At 37.8% G+C, this 23632-nt stretch overlaps 1 protein-coding gene across 3 annotated transcripts in view; it reads right to left on the bottom strand.

The window, feature by feature from the left end:
* The window catches only part of cadm2a (cell adhesion molecule 2a), a 248490-nt gene that overhangs the window by 15310 nt on the left and 209548 nt on the right, over positions 1-23632 (bottom strand). For 2 of the 3 annotated variants that reach the window (XM_042008366.1, XM_042008367.1), the window contains 4 exons: positions 15753-15914; positions 15269-15359; positions 15001-15179; positions 8991-9104 (listed from right to left, as the gene is read on the bottom strand). In XM_042008366.1, the coding sequence (XP_041864300.1) occupies positions 8991-9104; positions 15001-15179; positions 15269-15359; positions 15753-15914 (546 nt within the window). The remainder of the gene's footprint in view (positions 1-8990; positions 9105-15000; positions 15180-15268; positions 15360-15752; positions 15915-23632) is intronic. The other variant, XM_042008368.1, reaches the window with a different exon arrangement.

Here is a 23632-nt window from a genome sequence, read left to right as displayed (position 1 = left end):
TAAAACCAATACACAGACTGCTGTGGGCTGTAACCAACACCAATTAAAAACAAACAAACAAAAAATCAGTCAAAACTGCTACAACCTGCTAACAGTCATCTCTCCATCACACACAAATGCAGCTGGATCGGAATATTACATCATACCATCACGGTCCAAATGAATAATAGTTTAACATGTGCCACATCGGTGGAGTGTTGCATCCTCGGGAGGAGGTTCAGAGATGACAGACCCTCCATCATCAGATAAACCTTCTGACTACCTGCCAACACATTTAAGAGAAAGTGGAAACTGAGCGTAGTGTCACAGACACGCCATGGGAGGCACACAGTTCTGAAACGCCGCAAACCTTAGCTGCTGAGGGAGACCAATCTGACCACATACTGGCCAACACTGAACTGTAATTCCAGAGAAATGCTGGGAATATCATGCAGGAGTTAAGATAAAACAACGACTGATTCAGAGAAATTATACATTTAGGAACCTGTATCAAGTCTTTGTTCCTAATCAAAAAATATATCCCTGGCCAAAATTGAAGAGACCTAAAGTTAAAGTGCTATTTTAAGTACTTTAACGAACAGCTCTGGCTGTTCTCTAAATAGGAGTCTACAACATGTTACTTTTACCCTTTTACTTTTACTTTTTTCGTCCACACTCTTCATTAATGGGCATTAACATCTGACTGTAAGCCAGAGCAGGATCACATCAGTCTCTAAAAGTCTCCAAAAACTCCTGAAAAAGTCCATAGATTTGTCGCTAGTTGCTTGTTTAAAAAAGATTAACTAGAGGGGTCTATAAACTCGCTAAATGTAGCAACAAAGTTGCTAAGCTGGCAACACTGCGTTAGCCCAGCTCTGACGTATGCATCAGTCTAACCGGTGTACCAGGAAATCGTGCACTGACAAACGTTTTGTATTGCTTGGATTGCAAAATACGATTAAACATAATTTTTTAAGGTGTAATTAATTAATCCTAATCAACCTTTTAAAGTCCGACCTCTAGAGTGAATGTGTGTACGCTACACAGTCAGCACTCATTGATGTGTGTTAACGTCTTCACGTGGCATAAACAGACAAAACTGATCAGTTTACATTTAGGATGTGGAATTTTATTAAGGCATTATATATATGCAGGGAAATGAGGTTCAGTGTGGTTTAGTTTTGTTGATCAGGTGTAAATCATCAGAGCTCAAATGTGTGAAGTTTACAGTAACATTTCAGAGTATAGAGGTGCGCACACTCTCCTGGCAGGTTGAAAATTTTGCAGGGCGGTGCACACAGAGCCATGCAAAGTTGTTTTTTGGAAATCTAGACGTTTGCATGGAACGTGGCTTACATAACATTTTGGTGCATATGCAGCGTTTATACATGACCCCCCTGATGGTAGTTCAATAGCTGGGATGAAAGGTACACTTAAGACAGCAACAGAGAACCAAAAAACATTCTCTCTGCCTTTGAATACTGCACCCAAACACTAGAGAGAATTGGAAAGACACAAAAGAGGAGATGTTACCAAACTGTGTGTTTGTGTGTGTCCTTGCACACTGCTTGCTGGGTCAGAGTGGATTAATTAGATTTTAAAAACAAATTACCTTGGCGAATCATTCAATGAATCCCACATGTGGACACTATCTTGAATATTCAACCACCTACTTTTTTTTTTTTTTTTTTTTTTTCTTGAAGTGAAAAGAATTTGTGGTCAGCAGGGTGACTGCATCAAATAATATGCGCAGCAAGATAATTAATCATAATAATTAATTCACGAGAATCTATCAAAGCAGGCTGTTGTTCTGCAAAATCCATAACCTCTCAAAAACAGCAATAAAGCACAACAAAGAAAGAAGCAGAAACATACCGGTTCTGTTAGATTAGCAGTAACTTAATCATAACTGTATCATTGCAGCTTCTGAGGATTTCTCAGACAAGGAGGAAGAGCACAAAGCAAACCAAATACAGAACAAAAGTAACATATTTATCAGCCCATAGAGATGATGTCAAGCTTAAAATTTTTTTGCATGAGATGAGAAGATAAAAATGACCAAATAAGACTTTAGACTGTCTTGCTTCCTTAAGACTGTTAAAAGTGTCCTCTGCTATTGAGATTTAATAAAGAAAATGGCTATTACATATAATTCATAATACTTGCCTCAGGTTTTAATAATTTCTCCTTTTTGGGGGGGGTTTAACACTTTATTCCAAATTGTTGCTATAACTCTTCCCCAAAGCAAGTTAATGTGACAGGTCATCAATAAATTTCCTCAACAATAAGTGGAAAGACCTTTGCGTTATGTTTTCATTTCTCATGTGCCTCTCGGTTTTATGGTGTAAAGAGTGGGGAATGGAAGGAGACATGGAGAGCAGAGGGTCGGTGCTGTCAAATATTTAACCATTTCACCATTAAAGACAGCAACTAACCAGCTGCCCTGGATACTTGCCCTTAAGAAATTATGTCCTTTGCTCATCAGACAGCCTAACCTGTGTCCTCCATTTTAAAACAAGATCAATACCAATGTAATAAAGCAGTTACAAAATCCCTCCGAGGAATTAAAATTGTCTCTTTTCTTATTGACTTTTCACAAAAGGCTGGTGCTCATTCTTAAGAAGCTTCAAGGTGAATGTAGGGTTAAAGTCATAAAATATTACCTGAGGAAAGCAACCAGCCAACACAGTTTTAACAGCAGTAGATGAAGGTTAATGGTAATATTAGTATTCTTCGCAGACGTGAAAAGTATTTTATTATTTTCTTTTTTCTCTCCAGTTTGCAAAGGATGTTTAATTTTGTCAGCGTAGATTTAAAAACAGCTGTATTTTAAAATATTTTTGACCCTGTTATCATTGATAATTAATTTATCCCACATACATGCTTGACCTCACACACATTTCTTTCTCAAAGCTGTATTATGGGTTTAAAAATATTTGGGTCAAATCAAATTTAAAAAATTATAAACTTTGGTTATATGTGCACATTTCATGAAGTCAGTGAAAACATATTTTAAAAGGACAGATTGTCTTGGAAAATCCAAGAAAAAGATTGCAAGAAACTGGGATTTTCCCATGGGAAATGATGGGAAATGGATGGAAGATTGTCTCCATTTTTCATTCTTAACAATAAGGTGGAGAATATATTGTACTTGCTTTTAAATATGCATACATGCAGTTATCAGGCATATTTTGCCTTTGTTTAAAGCATTGCTTGTGCACATTCTCAGAAAATAAAGCAATGCATCCGGTAGGTGCAGAGTAAGGTCACAGGGGCTACAGTGGTAAAAATTAGTGAAAAGTGTGTTTGGTTTAGAGGCCTTACATACAGTCAACAATAATGCTGATGTTCTTTTTTTCCTGCTGTGATCTTTCCATGTGATCATAACCAAAAGCTAACCTCTTTTACATTTATGGCATTATTATTGTGCCTCATTCATGAGTGAGCAGAGAGTTTTTTGCTCAAAGAATAACTTCATCTGAGCAAACAAAAATTCCAAATAAACTTCCGTCTTTGCTCCTATCTTTGTTGTTGTATGCTGATAAAACTCCCCCCTCAGTTTTATTCTTATTCACACCTGTGCACATGCTCACAGAGTACGGTGCTATAAATGTGCCACAATTCCAACCCAACACAGGCTCGGACAAAAAATCATCCTGACTGGCTGCTTTGACGCATCATGATAACACTGGAAAAGATGGCATCTAAAACAAGAGGTCTCCCAGCAGGAATAAGGATGGGGAGAGAAGATTCTACAGCTCAGAGCATCGGAAAGTCTTTGTGTAACTGTTGACCAAAAGGTGTACACACCCAGTCTGCATGATAATATTTTCAGAAACACCCATGGTGCATTGTGAGCAGATGTCAGTAGTTGTAAGTCCCATTTTATATATTTTATAATGAGTGATGCACTTACTAATTAGAAATTTTGAACCCCCACCAGTCCCTTGTTCTGCTGCTGAAGTGTATTGTCATCAACTTCTAGACGAGATGAATGGTCCTTTTTGTTTTTTGTTGTGGCTAAAGAAGATGATGGTGGATGGATTATCATGGTAAGATTCTTTGACAGTTTAGATTTTGATTAGGGACCAGCTTCTTGTTATCAGTTTTAAGACAAAGTGGTAATATCTTCCATGTTAGGATCTACTCTTCAATTAAAAATCTCAAGAATTTCTATACTTTTATCTTGAGTTCCTTTTGGGGAAAAACTACTAGGCCTTAAGAGAGAGAAGTTTTACTCTGTGAGGTGGTAGATGGGTATTATTTTAGCTTTCTTCTGTTCCTCTCCACAGGCACAGACAGTAGGCATGAATAATTGCTGGCTTCTCAGCAGTGGGTCCTTATTCTGCAGCAATAACAGGCTACTGGGGCTGGGGTTGGCCACACGAATGCTGATCATCAGGAGTGAATGGTAAATATTTTAAACACCAGAGAAACCCTTGTGCATGGTTCAACCTTTAAGCATCACAAGGTCAAAACTAATTTGCAAGCAAGGAAAAGACACTTGGCAAATTTCAGAGAACCCAGCGCTGATGGTGGGAAAGAATGTGTATATGTGTGCGTGTGTTCGTGCAAGGGAAGGTCCATTACGTAGACCTGTGATACTTAGGGAAAGAGTTATTATAGCCATTAAGGCTGGCCGGGCTATTGAAGCAGTGTGAGTGTTGAGCATACCTGCCAGCACCTCATTAATAAAGTGAATCACAGACTGCAGGTTTGCATCAGACCATGCAGTATACAAAATGGATGAAAAACAGGAATCTTTTGAAATCCTGTACACTAGCTACACTCCAAAGGTCAACAAGTGTAAGAATTTGAAGCACTGATTTTCGTGAAGTTTACATTTCCAATTCAAGCTGGTGAGTCTATAGTGTTAAATATTTATTCACCTTTATTCCAACATGAATGAATAAATGTTTCTATTAAATGGTGCAGGATTATGTAGGGTCCTCATACTATCTGTCACCATGTTAGCCAAATATGACATAAAATTGGAGTAATGACAAAATCATACAGGTCATATTAAATCCTTTAACATGGATAAAACCATTTTACTGGGAGTAGAGAGGAACATTTCAGGCTTTGTTTTTAACTTATAACACAGTTTTTCTCTCACTTTTAGATTTTTTTGGAGATATCTGTTGGTGAATTAGAAAATATTTTCAGCATACCGGAAAACAAATAAAAAGCCCAAGAATGTCAGACTTTTTGTGGCTGATTTTAAAACCTCAATAATAAATAAAAGAATCTCTTTCTGCATTCCGTCAGTCAAAATGGGAAAGCTGGTCATCTAAAACGAATAAGAATGTAACATAAATTAGGGAATACACTGAATCTGTTAATTACAACTACTTGTGTTGTTCTTGATTGTCATTTGAAATGTCCAGACTGTGACAGCCTAATGATAGTGCCTCTGTATATTTTTCTTGCAGCAACATATTCTCTTTGTACCATAGCTACCATAGTATCTAACAGGGCCTGTCCTCTTGAATCTGAAAAAGAACTCATTTTATTGGGGCTTGGTTATGAATTACATTTTAACACCAAGAAGCTGGAAAGTTAAAGATATGTACAATAAAAGTTACAACAGTCCAAAGGGATAAAGCACAGTTCAAAGCTATAGCCTGAAGTAAACAAACATCTCTTAAGTTGTCTTAGTGGAAGGAACTGCGACACTTGGGTTACCACCATGGCTTAAAATAAAACAGCATTCTCTGTGATTTTGTAACACGATATTACAGCCTGCTAGAGTATGAGAAACACATTTATGAACCTGAGAAAAGTATTTGGGTCAGGGTATATCTTTCACCACTGGTGACCTCTACTGAATTTGTGTTAATGGCAGTGGCTGGCCCTTTTTCAAAAACATTACGCTTAAGACAAGAAAAAAATATCTACTGTGAGTTTAAAAATACAAATGACAAAGACTTCATGTGGGAGTCCAAACCCTGAGAGGAAACCCTGCTTTAAAACAGAGATTCGCCCAAACCTCCTCTTTCCATAGACTGTACAGAGAACGCTCAGAAGCCAAAGTTCAGTTTACCTAAAGTAAGGACTCTATCATCATCAATGCTATCTGATACTAATAGCATGAACACTGTTGACAATAATGTTTATGTTGCAGTTTCTCATTGTTTCGTCATGGGTCATCTTTACATGAAAAGTGTAAAAAGACAGAAAACTAACTTCAAACAGCAAACTATTGATGGTGTCTGTTTAGGCTGTGAAACATCAGTGACAGCGGTCACTGCTTTTCCTTTTTACTACTGTTCTGCCTCACTTCCAAAACCAATTTTCCTTGAAGATGACTGAGCTCCATTTGGGTTTATCTCGTGCTTTCTGGTGAAGATGCAAGTCCAGTATAAGCAAGACAAGACACCCAGAGAACTGTACAGGTAATATGATGATGCACTGCACATACAGACTACAGTGCTGAAGTCATAGTACGCATTTCCTCTATACAGACAATTTTATGAAAGAGACAAAAACATCATGGGGGTCGGTATAGCGCCACAGTTGTTTGCTTTCATTCTGAGCTTGTGAAAAATCCTGGTAATAAATCAAGCAGACACATGAAAACAGATAGTGTGGTATCCTGTGAGTAGGGATGCAGTGAAGGAGTCTGATATTTAGATTCCCTGAAGATACACTGAGAAGCTCGGTTTCTCTTGTGTCCCTGCATTACACAAACAGACATCAGAGAAGAACTGAGGCACACTGATGAGGAACATCCTACAGTGTGTGGAAGCCTGTTATCTAACAGGGTCTTCAGAGAGATGTGAGGGCAGAAGAGAGGAAGCAGAGAGGAAAGAAAAAAGCGAAACAAAGACAAAGCAAAGGGAAAGTAGTGGGGGAGTCAGGACTCCTGTGGGACTTTAAAGATGGTAATTTACAGAAAGCAGCAGTGATGAGGAGAAATTATTCTGAGATGGGGACTCTGGAACACCATGAAGTTGAGAGCAGTGAAGAAAGGAGTGAAAGAAAGGAAGCAAGACTGGAGGTATTCTAAGTTAGATCTATATGATGAGAAACACACATTTTATTTGAAAATGTGTAAAGTTGCTTGGGAGAACAGAAAATGAACAGATCAAAGACAAATAGATGCGTCTTCAGTCTTTAACATTAATATTTGAACAGTTATTTATTTGAAGCTAAACTAAACATTTTGTGAGAGAAAATACAGTGTAAAGTATGTTAAAATGACTATATGTGTTATTTATGCCAGAAATGAGCAGACTACCCAATCTTTACCCATTTAGAAATATGTGTTCAAAAAGCATTCTGAAAATGATATATGAGTTTGCAAGGTTTTACATTCAGAGCCCATTGCAGCACGTTAGTTCTAAATTGGCATGTCAGTTAAAAGCTGACGTATCACTCTGCTGTACAGCATGATTTCATCAAAAAAGCTAATACAGCAATATCTTCCCAGAGGTTTGCAATGCTTCTTTGTATTTCTAATGCAATTAATCTAGGTTGCAGTGGTGCCAAAACATCTTTATGCCCAGCCAGATCCTCCAGCTCATCTTGAGGGATCCTAAAGCTTTCATGAATCAGGTGGGAAATGGAATCCCTCCAGCATTTTCTGGGTCTGGCCCATGGTCTCCTCCCAGCTGGACATACCAAAGAACCTCCACAGAGAGTATTCCCATGGGGATATTGGTAAGATGCCAGAAACAACTCAACAGGCTCCTTTAAATGCATAACTAGCTCATCTGGACATGCTAAGGTGACCTCTAGAGGGTTCTATTCATTTCAATGCAAACACACACACCGCAAAGCATGTCAGCCATCTTAATATCATGAAGTAGTGAACCTAGGAGTAGCTGGGGAAATGATAGATGGGCAAATTAAAAAAAGCATGAGATGGAGAATCTTTAGGTCACCAAAACAGACATGGCATCCAATCACAGACAGCAGAAGCAATCTAGTTCACGCTGACACTTTGCTTGGATTTTTGCTGATAATGCAGATAACTTTCAGTCCAACGTGAAAGAAAAAAGCAACCACACAAGCACATACATTCCCATAGCTCACAAAGTCCCAAGGGAGGCACAGTCTCATGTTCATGTGTGTTCATGCACGGCTGGATGCACAAACTACCAGAAACTTTGTCGTATACTAGATTAACGAGCTGGTCCTATTTTTAATAACCAGGATGAAGGCAGCATTATGTTATCTGAACTTCAATGAAGTTCAAAAGCTTCACCGGCAAGTATAAACAAAGCCCAGTGAAATGTTCTACATTTCGATAAAACATGATCTCGTTAAAGTTGGTTTTGGCACTCAGAAAGGAAAGATAAAAAGTTTGCTTAGCACTGGTTTTAACTGGAGGATGAGAGCAATAAATCCCTGCTGCACATCAGTTAATTTTAACTTTAAACCCACAACAACTTTGTCATCAGGCTTTTCAAGAGTACAACCTTGAAATTTGGCTTCAGAGCTTTTATGAATCATCACACTTTCCTATTAAATATATCATTCCATAATTAATGTTTTATAGCATAATTATAATATGTACATAAAAAGCAGCTTTGATAAAAATGATTATTTAAAAACAGCATATACGCAGCACTGACAGCAATGAGTCCATGTGTATAGGAACTGACTATTCTCTGAGATTTAGTTGTTGTGACGAGACATCTCCAGTGGCCAGACATTTTCAGTTGGACATGGCATTTGCTTCTTTGATGCTTCGGGGCACAGAAGCTTTGAAATACCAAGAGAACAGTAGACAGATTACGCAAACAGACTACTTTTGAATGAAATAACTTGCAAAGTGTAAGAAAATCTGAATAATGTCATTAATGTGTATGTCATTATTGATGTGACATACACAGACACACTCAGTTTGCTCTCAGTCCTCAAGGGGTAAACGTTTTTAAAAAGTTCACATCAAGGCAAGAATTTGAAACAGCTGAAAGAGAAGGAGATGTAAAAGTCAGAGGGAAGTTGGAACACAGAGTAGCATGCTGAGGGGGGTTGTGGAGATGCGTGGGGGGTTACTATACCTCTGCTGCCAGTGACTGTGGGGTCTGAGGCGTGGGTGCCTAATTGAGCTGTAGGATCTGGAAGGATGGGATGTAGGGGGGGAGTGGTGGATGGAGGCAGGGTGGTGGGGGCGTCTGGTGGAGGGCACAGATAAACATATATATACACAAAAATAATAACACAACAGTAACAAAAAATTAAAAGAATTCACACAGAAAAATGATGCACTGAACAACATGCACAATTTAAAGGATTTGTGTTGTTTTCACAAAACTATTAAACCGTTTCTTGCTGTTTATTTTGTAAAACTGCAGACTGTACTGTACTGTGTTTTCACAATACCATTACAGTATGTTTAAGTACCTCTTGAATTAGTCTGTAAGTTGTACAAATCATTAAGTTTTCAGTAAATTTGAGAAAAAATATAGCAAAGTGAAAATTAGTAAAACAATCTGACTGGAAAAATTCCAAATTTTTAAATGAAAGACTTTCCTGCAGAAATAAAAAAAAAGCTTACATATTTTGATACCATTATCTCAAACACACCAGTTTTTGTGCCATCACAAAGTCCTCCAACTGAAGCAGACATAATAGTGTCTAGGAAAGTACCATCACATAGAAAATATGGCTAACCTAAGTGTTTCTACATAGCACCAGACATCATTATTAAATCTACTGTTTAAGGAGCCACAATTTCCTTGAAAGGAGGATAGGAGGTGATGCTGCGCTTCCAACTGTGGGAGACCAACATACGTTAGTAACACAACACTTTGCTAAAACACTTGTACAGTTTAGAGGTCTTTTTACAATGCCTTGGTGGATGTCATTTCACAGGTTCCCATGGTTACATTAAAGCATAACACAATATCAAAAACATTTGCTGTCTCCTGGTTGGCTTTAGGCAATAACATCACTTGGTTCAGGTAAGAAAGTAACCATGCCCGGGGTTAAAATACATTCCTTTACACAGTTGCTCTCATCACTTGAGGTTGTATATTTAAATGTGATTATAAGTTATTACTTCTTGCATGGATTTACAACAAATGGACATGTATTGGGAAGTAGGATGCTCGCATTAATCCCTGATGTAATTGTTTATTAAAGTTGTCACGATATCTGTGAAGGATCTATCGCAGTACCAAAGAATGCATGTGGAATTCTATTTGTTTTACTAAGTTTTAGTGGTAGGGTTAAGTTTGCTCTGCTTTATCCTGTAGCTGCTCTTCAGATCCACTGCTGGCAGGGATGGGAAAGTAACCTTTTTTGATTAACAAAATATAGCAACCCCTTATCTCAAGAAAATAACCCTCAATATCTAAAAAAAACAAAAACAAAACAAATACATTTTTAACATCAGTTTGTGGAGTTTTTTTATTTTCTGCATATCCCGACACCACCCCTCTTGGTTTTTAGGTGTTCCCATCAGGATTTTCCCAGGACGAGTAGATACATTTTTACACCTACTCCGTTGAGGTTCTGAAGCTTCAGAGCTGAGTCAGAAATCGTGATGTTTCGAGGTAAGAGGCCACTGTTGGCCAGAATTTGACATCATGGGATGAGTCACTGTGGATAACAACACTGGCAGCAGCAGCAGTTCGCCATCTTGCAGCCAACAGCCTTCTCTGGCTTTGCTCGTAAATCACGAGTTTGACTTCATCCATTGTTGCACCGTGTGTGTCGCAAACAAATAACTTCACGATACTTACTAGCTGCCTTGCTAGGTAAAGTAGGGCAAAGTGGAGAAAGAGCCATAAGTGGGTCCATTTATGACGAGTACCAAATATATGTTAACTTAAAGCCCCCTGAATTCTACTTTGTTATGACTTAATATAGCTGTCTTTGTATGGCGCTTTCTGAAGTCAAAGAACAGAATTAATTGTACAAATGTTGGCTGTTGTCTGTGAAGACAGAAAACGGAACTACACCAAATGAAGAAAGTAATTTGACAACTGATGTGTGCCAGTTACACTCTTTTCCAATAGTTGGTTTTAGTAAAGATAGTCAAGCCATCATTACCATCCTCTGTTTGAGACTTCTCACTTCAGGATAATGGTAGTACCTCATGCTAGGAAGTGTTTCTCACTATCACATGTTAAAGCAAAAGGAAAAAAAAAAGATTGAAACATTGTGTGACCAAGTTAATGAGGTTACACTACCACCTTGGCTTTAATGTTTATGTCACTCGGCATTTTATAGTGAGCGAGATGCTTTTAATTGGCTGTGGTAGTCTTTCTCAAGGCTAACTGTCCTCTGTGTCTTGGTGACATTTCAGTGTGGCTCTCAGAGCAGCTTACTGCATGTCTGCAGGCAATAGGAAAGAGAGAAAACGTCTCCCTGTTGGAGGGGGACCATTAAAAAGGTATTTTTCAAGAATTATGGAGGCAGTTGTAAAAGGCTAAAAGGTGTGCTAATCACTAATGAAGGATAGAAACAGACTCGATGCCATTTCAGGCGAACAAGTAATGAATCTGAATAAGACTCTCTGACCCTCCCATACGCAGAAGTCTTTTTTTGTGGTACAGAAATAGTCAGTTTAATATCATCGCCGTCATTATGTGCATTGGTTTTTCTTGCTGTTCGCTTCAGCTGGCATTTGAAGGAATTGTTAGGTGCAGGCATATACCACAGCATGGGTGAGAAGTGCACTAATTGAACTAGAGCTGTAATAATTACTCAATAACTCAAAAAAGATTTAATTTATTAATGAACCAAAGAGGTTGAAGGAAACAGGAAATGCACTGCTCCACTGCATACATGTATTTTAACTCCACTTTTGAATTTGCATTTCCTTCCACTTTGGTAATGCCCTGATAAAGGATTTGATTTAGATGGTCCACATAATCAGCCAGTCCTGATCCTGTTTTGTAGTTTTGAATGTTTTGAAGTGTAACTACAACAATTATCTCAATAAGAGACTCAAACATTGAGACAACATAAGTAATTCTGTAAAATATCACATGGCATACACAAGAGAAGTTAGTTTGCCTCATTGTAATCAACAAGTCACATTATCTATTGTATTAAAGTCAGAGTTAGAGACATTACTTTGTACAATGCTGAAATTTTACTGTGTTTTCTTCGATCTGCCAATTTTCTGTAAGAACACATTACTGAGCACTAAAAAAGATGAAGTTGCAAGCCATTAACATGCTGTTCTTCTGGAGGATGATATTACAGTATATTTTTATGACATTTACAGTCTCAGCTTGATTTATAGCTCTCTTAAAGTTCTTGTTATTCATGCAATGAGTTGAATAAAGTCTGTGCCTGGAGAAATGAATAGCCTACAGGTATGGCTTCTGAGAATGGCCGTTTTTCTATTTAAAGGGATATTTCAGTTTGGCTACGTCAAACAGGGAACAAAAACAAGTCAAATCTTGAAAACACCATTCCCACTATTTACCATGGTGGTGTGGGTAAATACTATTTTGTGAATTTATTTAAAAAAACAATTTACTTCTGATTGTTTGTAATAAAATTACTTATGGTTTTGTGGTTACTTCTGCAACTCAGATGGCACAGTAAGTACTGCATCTGAGCTAAAACGTTTAAATTTAACATTTTAGTGTTTCACCATGTGCTCAACTAGGTGATCAGCTTATACTGACTTCTCCTTTAATTTATCCCAATGTTTTTACGTCTCTAGGTAATCTTTTGTTTGTCATTTAAACATCACTTTAGGTTTATTAACAGCAGAAGGCTGGTTTTAAGTCCCAAATTATGATGGCATGTTGTATTGTACTGATCACGTTTGGTATTATAATTTCTGGTTAGCAGTAAAGACACATTGCTACACCAGATCTATATCTTGAAAGTATAATTAATTAATTAAAAACTGAATTAATTAAAACTTTTTTCCACATAAAAGTGAGCAACCTAAGCAAGACAACATCATTAAAGGTCCCATATTATACACTTTATTCCCAATCTGAGACCATTCATTAATATCTAAATGAAATATTTCCGCCATGGTATGGACAAATCGACCCTCAGTTTGAGTGCAGCGGCTTCTCTTCACCTCCCTCTTTTTAGCAGCTTCAGAAATGTGCCGTTTATGGTGGGCGGAACCCTGGTGGAGCAGCTCAGCTGTTGGCTCCGCCCATCGCATCGCCCGTCATGAGGTGATTGACAGGTTAGGCCTTAGCGGTAACTAGACGCTGATTACAGCGTAGTGAAGGATAAACAAACGCCGGAACACCGGAACCCATTCCTGAAGCCCCCATTACCGACCCAAACCGCGACGCACGGAGAACACAGCTAGCTACGCTCATCAATCTAATGCACAATGGCACCGGATACAAACAGTAGAAACAGTGACTTGGCTACATTTACAACAGTGCTAATATATTTTCAAGCTATCAGACTAATAAGGCCGAAACGATAAAATAACTGCCAGCTCTTACCTCTCCAGCTGTGTCACGGACAGTTGGTATTGAACCTGGCTTCAGCTTCAAACGGTTGGCGAAGCCTGCTTTCCATGCCCCCATGTTGTGGAAACAGTCCTCTTTGAAATGCTGGCCACAGACATGCAAAACCTTTGGAAGTTTTCCGGGTACATTTCCTCCAAAAATAAAATGAATCCACTCAGTCCTCGTGGGTTCAGTGGATGGAAGTAAAAAAACGTTTTCGTGTTCATTTATGCAGCCACAAACAGAACAGTGCTTCTGTCGCTTAGCCATGTCCGCTAACGAGGGTTGCCGAAAAGGATAAACACTGGGCGCTAGGTGATTTTTAGAGGGCGGGCTTTGAGAGCCGGTTGGCGGGTCCATCGCTCTGTGGGGAGTGGTTATTGTCCCTTATGACGTCATAACGTACACGCTTTCAAACTCGCTCAATTCAGCGCTTACTTCCCTAGAGGTGGAGCAGGGGGGAGAGAGAGCGCCTGAAAGAGTTTCACACTTACGGGTCTCCTACACATGCGGGGGGACCAGTATGACTGTTCCAAAACTATTAAAAAGTGAATTTTGCATAATATGGGACCTTTAAATAACTAAATCTAACTGCATGGTACAGTTGGTTTTTTTATTCATTTATAGATTGTTTATTTTAAGTAGCATCTGTATTTTTTAAATATTCCTAATTTAGTCTCCATGCATTTCATAGCCCTTTATAACCTACTGAAAGGAGTCCTGCCTGCCTTGTTTATTACTTTTTAATCTGGTTGCTATTGTACACAAACCATGAACAATCATGATCTTTGATCATGATCTAGAAAAGTTTCTAGCTCTGGCTTAGTTGAAGGTTGTTGATATTCTCTCATGTTTTTCCTTGAAATAAATCGGCTTTAAATAAAATAGCCAATAACACAGTCCCCCAAGTGCACACATAAATATTAATGTAATATGTTATTGATCAACTTATTGAAATGTTTTATTTCTTTGTAGTCCATCATTACAAGCTGTCTAAAGTCTCTAAAGCAGAGGTACGAGAGATGCTTCACTGCTCTGCTGTCCTTTTCTTTTTTTTTTTTTTCTTTTGCATTATTACTTAATGTCAAGAGACAAATGGCAGAGGAGAATTGGAAAGGAGAAAGAACTATCTGTTTTCTCTGACAGTGAGTTCCTTTATCCTCCACATCCGCCGGCGTTACTAGGAATTACTTATCCTGATATTTTTGACAACGCAGCACTAAATTCTGCCTTTCTCACACATTTCACTTCTGGTGTGTGTGTCTGTGTGTGGAAGATCTAGGACACAGGTTTATTTAAGGAAAGGCGTTGGTGGCATTTGTGTCACCTGAGGCCCATATTTTCCCTGAGAAAGATGGCACCACTAATCACTCTTTGCACTGATACAGCATGCAGATTAGAAGATTAAAATCCTGGTTTTTGCTGAGGAGTTTGGTGCTTGCGATGCTCATATTTCCACTATTTCTATGCAGCATAATTGGGGTCCAAAGAGTCCTCTTTCAGCTCTTTCTTCTGCCAGTGATGTTTAACAAGTAACTGGGGAAAATATCTGTTTCTGTACTCTGGCCCATCGTTACATGAAACGCAATTACTCACACATCAGCCTTGCCTCTGAACTCACCGTAGACGTAGAGTATATATTCAGCACTGCTAGTTCCTAGGTGGTTGGTAGCTTCACAACGGTAGGTGCCATTGTCTGTCTTGTTGAGTGAGGTAAAGGTGAGCTCCCTCCCCTCTACAATCATCCTGTCCAGGTCGGGAAGTTCACCTCCATCCTTTGTCCACATCACAGGATCTGGCCTGGGATTTAAGATCACATGTAAGATAATCAAAGACGTATCATGCACTTTTCACATTTAAACTGCTCTTGCTAAATTTAGGTTACTTACGATGGGTTTCCTTTGGAAACACACTCTAGCTTTAAATACTGGCCTTCCTGAGGGACTGCAAGGGAGTGGACGATCTCTACACGGGGAGCATCTTGGAAAAACAGAGTGGACACAGTCTTATGGGATATAGCATAAAACACATACATATATCATTATAAATTTTGTCCCATTATTTTCCTGAAATAGTTTATTCAACATAACAGTGGTTCACCCCATTTGTAAAGAAAAATCAAAGTATAATAATTTTAAATGCTACAGAAGTTGAAAATGTAAACAAGCTTGCTCCACAAACAGATACTGACAAAGAAAATCTTGAGTAGGGGTCTCATTCAGTTGAATGCCACCTACCTGATGTCAACAGTCATAAAAGCACTCTTTACCTTGAGCACCTCTGTCATGTCTTGTTTTGGTCATTTAATTTTTTTCTCTTATGCACATGTTTTATGTATGTATTTGAGTGCATGTAGTTTGAGTGTATACTCACAGTGGACCTCCAGTACTTCAGTAGCCTGCTGTGGTGTCTGTGTGAGTGCCACATGGTCCACTCTGCAGGTGTAAGCCACTCCATCATCATTTCTGTCCACATGCAGCTGCAGAGAGCTCCGCACTGTAAATGTCTTCCCACTTGCATTCACCTCTTTGGCACCTTTGGAGAGAGTTGCACATTGTCAGCACTGCAGCACATTTATCTTGCAATATACTGAAGTGATGTTGAGGTTTTTCCACACTAGTTAAGAGTTGTGTTACATAGACAGCCAGACTCTCCCATGGTTTTCTTTTTAAGTTCTATCATGTAATAAAAGCAAATTAAAAGTGTATTTATATTGTATATACTCATAATAAACACAATTCTGAAAATTACCTTGATACAGAAGTCAATTAAATATTTGATTAAGTAAACATTTAGTACATCCTGAGCAGTTAAATGATGCCTATCTGACATCTATCTCATTGTTTGATGTCTGATTGTACTCCGTATCTCCCTTTCGTAAGCTTTGTACAGCTTTATTTTAATTAAATTTTTAAAGTGGTAGTATGGAAATGAATGACAATCAAAGAAATGGTAAAGTTCTCCCTGAGAAAGACCAGGAACACTTGGTTCCTCCTCATAAACATTGACATCATGTCCAATTTCAATCATCATATGAAGGTATTTTTAGGAAACAGCCACCTTGTGCCAAAATGTTTCCTACTACTAATGTTTTCAAAGGCCACACTTTCCTGGATGCTACTTTTTTGGGCATACAATATCATTTTTGGTCATAACTTGAATTTAAGCAATTTTCTTTATTTCAGTTCTGAGACTATTTGAATGTAAAGTGCATGTTGTAGACCATTTATAGTTTCAGCTATTATCTCTGAGTGTGATTTCCTTGACTTCACCATACTAACACGGTGACTAAATCTCACCAAATTCTATAATGTGCTTCACTCCTGCTTCTCCATCTGATCCTGCTACATAACTGTTTCCAGCTGCAATGGGATAAAGAAAAAAAAGAAGCCAGTGCAATCAGGCTTGTAGCAAAGTATCGTTATATCTATTTATATGATCACCATGCAGTCAGAGCCATCCTGGTGACACCTGCCTTGAACTACGACCAAACAGCTGATCCACCTCGCTCTCTGGGCCCATCAACATCCCAATCAGTGCCAAGGAAGTGCAAAACCCCTTCAATCCAGCTTCCTCAAATTATCTGCCTGATGGCCTGCAATTTGGCATATGTCTTGATTACATCTGTCCCTCTTTTGCTTCACTTACCTCCCTAATGACATCAGCTTTAAAATAAGTAAAATGTGCTTCATTTAGGTGCCACGAGCTCTTCCCTTCTAAACTGGAGGTCAAAGATTAAATTCCTGGACCACTGACTTTCCTTGTACCTTTCATACTGTCCTTGAGCTCCAGGACCTTGGCAATGCCTGCTCCCTTGCACCACACCAAGTACAGTAATGGACTCATATTCTCTCAGTCTTGGTCCTTTATTAGTTTGGAGCAAGTTTTTTCTTTTTCTTTTTATGAAAAGTTAAATTAGGAAAGACGGCAACCGTTGCTGGTAAATATGCTTTTACAATTCATGACTACATCATTTAAAGACCTGGGTATGTTTTAGGGTCAAATATGACATCGCAGATAAGTTTTCCAAGGTTTTCTGACTCTCAGCCTATTAAGATGACACGTTCCCCAAAACTCAGAGGCAGCTACGCATACATTATGCAATACAAATCACCATCCTCTCCCAGACCACACACTCACACTGAAGCCAGTAGTCTTGCACAAATCACCACCACTATATTTCCTTTTACCTAATGGCTGTACTGGCTGATAACAAAACATCCACCTCCACTTAGCTATTTTGAACACTTCCTTCCACAGATCCATTCAACCACTCCTGACCCACCTCCAGCAGGACTGTTTGGTCTACCAAGATAATGCCATCAAACCAGTATTTGAAATCACATGAAACCAATTAATCCTACTCAGTTTATTTCTAAGAGACAAGAAATTAACCCTGCTAAATACTGCATTTAGCAGTCTAAGCTTATATCTGGACTCAGATGGTGTATTAAAAGCCCCCCTCCTTTGTTTTTTGACATTTTAAACCAAATATTATAGCAAATCCAAGGAAGAATAACCACACTGTATGTACAGTGTTTCTCATGCTGACTGCTTTTGTTTGTATCTCCTAAAGAGACTATTTACACTGTGCATCCTTTACTCTGCTCTGTGCCCAATTGCTCCACTTTCTCTGCTTCTGCTCTCAGTTCTGCCAATCAACCTCCCTGCCTGGCCACTTCCACCAACTGAAGCAATGAGCCCGCCTCCCCAAGAGATGAGTGACTGACAGGTCTGCTGTGTTTGCAACATCCATCCAATCAACAAGATAAAGGGAATATGGACAGTTTACTTCACAAAGAAGAAACAACAGCAGACAGAGGAGAATAAAAAAAGAAGAGGGTGGAAGTGAAGAAGGGGAATGCCTTATTTATAAAAAGGAATCCATTAAGAAAGCAAGGTTTTTATGTTTATTAGTTATTCTAGCATCTCATAAATTGCTTCTCAGTGTGTCTTTGTGTCCTCATCAGTCCAGTTTGGCTTTTTTGTTTGTTTTGGTCCATTCCTTTCCTATTGTTGCTGTTTTTTAATGCTACCTTCAATGTCAGACTGAATAAGTAGTTCAATAAATTCAATAAAAAAAATTAGATAATAAATAAATTAGATAAGTCATGTTTCTTGAAATAGTGTGATAAATATATTAATTACAAATAGCTCATTTAGTAATATAAAATGAGCTAATTTGCATTCTATAATTTTATTATGTTTAAAATGTCTAATGAGTTTGAAAAGAGGATGACAGCATTTAACATTTTTTTCATTGTTGCATTTAAAATAAAAGAACTGAATGGTTGTATATGAATAAACTTAAAAACTAATCATGATTTGTGCAGTTTGACTATGTATAAGGCCATAATAAAAGTACTCTAATCAATATGACATGTCCTTACCAATGGCCCCAATGCGACTACTGTGTTCTGACTCTACGTTACCACGTTTATCACTGCAGGCTGGTGAGTTTCAGGCCTCAAATTTTCTTTGTCAATTTTGTCTTTTTTTTCTAAATTTCAGAATTTCTTGATTGTAAATGTAGCACCAGAGAGATCATAGAAACTCATGTTCTATTGTGTCTAATTGTGCTGTGTGATTTGAGTGTCTCGGCTACTTTAGACCCCTTTCAAATGGTATTTTGAATGGACTCTGATTGCCTAAGTGTGATTCATGATGGGATAAAATACTGACAAGCCTGCAGTTCATTAATATCATTATTTTTTTCTAATTCTTCTAAAACCCAACTTAAGATCGTATTAACCTTAATCTCACAGCAAGTAAAATACAATTAAAGTGCATCAATCAAGTACCCGGAGTGCAGAAAAGTATGTGACTGTGTTTTGGGGGGGGGCGATAGTATAATTGGTCTGTGAATATACAATATCTTAGCACAGCTGAATGGAGCAGCTGCCACTAAGCTGCTACTAAAGCTCCCTCATCTTTCTCATGTGTGCCTACTTCACAAGCAAAGAAAGTGAGATGGTGAAAGCAGACCACTTTTACCTTCTTTAAAAAGTTTTACTTTCTCTGATTGCATGAATATTATAGTGTTGAAATCTATTTTTCAGCATAACATCTACAATTGACTGTGTCTGGAGCTCTTGTCCGCCTCTTCTGTCAGTCTTAAAGAGATTAAACTAAGTGGGGGTAACATGTAAATTGTTAAAATAAAAAAAAGTTAAATAAATAAAAAATAAGTAACAGAATGAGGTGATTTAAACATAATTTAAAGAATAAATTTAATCAATAAGCTGTTGAAAAATGTTAAAATAGGGGTCAACCAAGGATAAAAGTTGCATAAAGCTAAAACAAAACAATAAAGACAAAAAAAGAAAAAAAAATCTCACAACTACTCAGGTTACTTGGCAATAAATCAGTAATATAATTGGGGTCAAGCATATAACTTTCTTATTCCCATCTCATTAAATTCTGACACTAAACAAAGAGCCATCTGGACCAGTTTACAACACACTTTATTATTATTTTTCAATGATCAGGGAACAGCTTCATATTGACTGTTATCCACTGGAAACGGTATGCGTCATGCCAGTAAAACCAATTGTAAAAGGTTGCTGACTTATCAGTAAGTAACACAGACTAAGTAGATAGGTCAGAGGGGAGGAAGGAGATTCAACATCCAGCTCCCAATGAACCCCTGTTTAATGCCCGTATAAAGACTAGAAAAACATCATGATTGGGCTTTAACCCCGCAAGACCGACAGTCTTAAAGTCATTTCCGGCTTCAGCTGTGCTGGTGCTCCTGTCAGTTTTAAAGGGTTAAAACACAATAAAAGCTTTGCCTGCTATTGTGAGCAATAATTATTACATCTCAGGAAACTCTACACCTCCTGAAGTGTGCTTTGAGGGAACCCTATGTGTTTAAAACCGAGCGAGTTCCTGACCAAGCATCAGTGCATGAAGTTTAGAATGACAACAGGTGGAATAATATTATATTCCAAGAGGAAGCATCCCTCAGAAGGACAGATGGTCCAACCTGACCACTCTGAAAGTGTGTGGGAAGATACTTGAAACTATGAAAGAACAATGCTACTCAATACAAAATAGCAGACACTGGTGATTTCTTAAGTGAATATGAATGATATTAAAAATATTCAAATAATCCTGATAAAACTCAGCTTCAAAAAATATTGAATGGTTTTCATCTTCAGGCCCTTAAAGAGCTTTGCAATAAAAACAGACACAATTTAATAGTATAAATCACCACATGCAATCAAGAACATTTGATTTAAAATATACACACACACACACACACATATATATATATATATATATATATATATATATATATATATATATATATATATTCACACATACAATGCAAATTATCACTGGGGCTGAGGAATTTTTCTTTTGTGCAATTGACTGAGGTGAAGGGGAAGAATTTAGTATAGTTTACTGTCCTATGAACAGGAAGCATAAATGCCTGAATAAAATGTTTTCAGATGTATATCCTGCTTTTCAAATCACAATCATACAATCATAAGCCTTCTTTATTTAAGCAAGACAACATCAGACCACATTCTCAGATTATCAGATCAGCAAGTCTTTGTAGAAGAGCTGAGGTACTAAACTGGCCTACCTGAAATACACACCTGCCACCTAATGACTAAATTTGTCGCATTATGAAAATACAAAGCAGGTCTAATCTATTAGGCATCTTACGAATGAGGCACCTTTTTTTCTTTTTTTTTAACTGCAAACAGTCTAATCTGTTCTAAAATCAATGCTTTTTAGTATATTTATGCAATATACTATATTTATATTCAGGAATAACTTTTTTCATTTTTAGTGCATTCAGTGTTATAAGTTTTTGTGAAGACGTAAATTAGAGAATGATGTCTAACAACTGCACAGATTTTCAGACAGTTCACATGTAAATATGTGCATTTTTATAGTTTATAATTTGTTTACTTGACTTATAAGAATCTAATTGTGTATAGATATTAAGCTGTGTCGGAAAACTGAAAAAAATATGGATTTAATTCTGCCACATATATTCACCTTTGAAACCTGTCATTTACAAAAAGCCTGGTAGTATTTGGCAGTTATTGTGGCTCACTGTGATGTGGGTGGAAGCTCTGCACCACTGGTGTGAGCCAAGCCAGAGCTTTGGAGAATTAGAAATGGGAATGACAAGCGTAAAATTTGAGAATCTGACCCTTTACGCCATTTTACAGGAGAGAAGAACATCCTGAGAATAGGAAATGAGTGGATAAGACAAGATAAACCGAGGAAGTCTTCCGGGGTGGAGGAGTACTGACTAATGATGGTGGCAGAGGTCCCAGGGCTGACTCAACACACTCTGAATTGCATCCCATTTGAGATTTAAATCAATTTGCTCAAGCAAAAACAATGTGAACCCATTTTTGGGAGGGGGCGAGGACAAGCAGCATGTACAATGTTGTGCAAAAGTCTTAAAGCATCCCTAACTTCTTTTTTTTTGTTTGTTTGTTTTTCAAGGATGAAGACTTTCTTGTAACCCTCAAAGTGCTTGAACAATAGTTCCCCAGGGTTTCTGGTTTTTCAAAGTTTTTCTTTGTACATTGGCAGCTTTTTCCCCTTTTTTTTGTCCAGTTGACTCATGGTGTCAGAGTATCTCTAATTTGGTATGATCAAAAATAAAAAACAATGTGAACAACTGATATGGAAAAATAATAGAAACACTGAACAACCAGCAGAATAGGCATGTTAGCTAGTATTGCTTTGTTTCCACGTAGCTTTATATTAAAATAGATTCACAAGTACATGTTTCAGGTATGGTCTTACTTTTCATTCATTTTGAATAGTGATGTCTTGTATTGCCGACCCGAATTTTGGATCAGTTTTGCTAACACGGTTTGCTGTGTGAAGTTCAGAAAAGTTCGACTTTTTCAAACAGCCAGCCAATGAACTTACCTTTCTGGTATCGTAACAGTTGCATTGTTTAAAGGAAAATACTGATTTAAATGTGATAAATACCATTATTTACTGTTATTTGTCTGGTGACATGTTTGACATCTTTCTATTTTAAATGTGACATTTAACATGTACTTTAAAAAGATCATGCAAATCATACTGTTTCAAACCCACAGCAAATTTGCAGCAGTTCATTTTAGTGTTTGCTTAACTGACAGAGGACTAAAAGCAGGCAGCACTGCTGGATGTCAGGAGAGTTTTTATCAGTGCCAGGCAGCCTGGTCATAATTTCCTCTCTGACATGAAACACTCTGAGCATTCCCTGTTCAGAAGTGTCTACTGTGGATTCATGAGGATGGCTTTCCACTCCAAAAGATGAGGGCTGGTCAGTTTTGCTGCTTTGGCATTTAAAAATGGACAGGTGGCCCACCTCCATGATGTCGTTATCAATGGGCATAGACAACGAGCTGTTGCATTGTATCCCTTCTACTTCTGTGCTCAAGGCTAAGTCTGTTAACCTGTTCACAATCCGTTATTCTGCCAGAGGCAGGGAGTAATTTTGAAATCCTTCTATATGGATATATTTTATCTAGGTGACATGCAAGTTTAGTGAAATTAAAAGCTGTAGTTCAGCTGTCTTTACTCTTCTGTCTCATCATCTAGTGGTTTAGAAAAAGAAAAAAAAGGTCTTACAACATAAAATATTAATCTAATATATTTCTATATATCTAATTGGGGACAGTTACATGAATTTTCTTTAAACTTGTTAGTACATTAAAAGGATAGGAAGGGTTAAAATGTATTTTTGAGTGTGCAACTTAGGCATCTTTTATTAATGCCACTGTGACTTGCAAGAGCGATCTTGAAATTACATCTTTAATGGTCATTGATCTGCTCCACCCAAGGGAGCTGGGTAGTATAAATGTAATCCCAACACAGACTTTTTAAACAGTGTGCAAGCAAGGTTGTAAACACTGCCAAAGTGGCTGAAAATGTATTTCACTTTCAAACTAGAAAACTTCTGAAAGATCCCACTCGATTCTTATTTGAGTATTCACAATGGCACTGGCAATCTCATCAACCTCAGCATCATCCTTTTTCAAAGACGCTCCAGGAGCTTTCTCCTCTTCACTTTCCTTAATAGATCTTTCTGGGGCAAGCCTGAGAATAACGATGGCCACCTTATTCTATTCTTACTCACAGTGGTCTAGGACAATTACCCATAAATGAAGACATAGCCAGCACTATTTCAAAAGGTTGCTCAGTCACTGTTCGACTCTTCAGGCAGACATGTTTGAGATCAGATTGGAAAGCCAGTAGACAATGACCTTAAATAGTGCAAGATG

The sequence above is a fragment of the Melanotaenia boesemani genome, chromosome 15, assembly GCF_017639745.1.
Source record: "Melanotaenia boesemani isolate fMelBoe1 chromosome 15, fMelBoe1.pri, whole genome shotgun sequence".
Classification (NCBI taxonomy): Eukaryota; Metazoa; Chordata; class Actinopteri; order Atheriniformes; family Melanotaeniidae; genus Melanotaenia; species Melanotaenia boesemani.
This window is presented reverse-complemented; position numbering and strand designations above follow the sequence as displayed.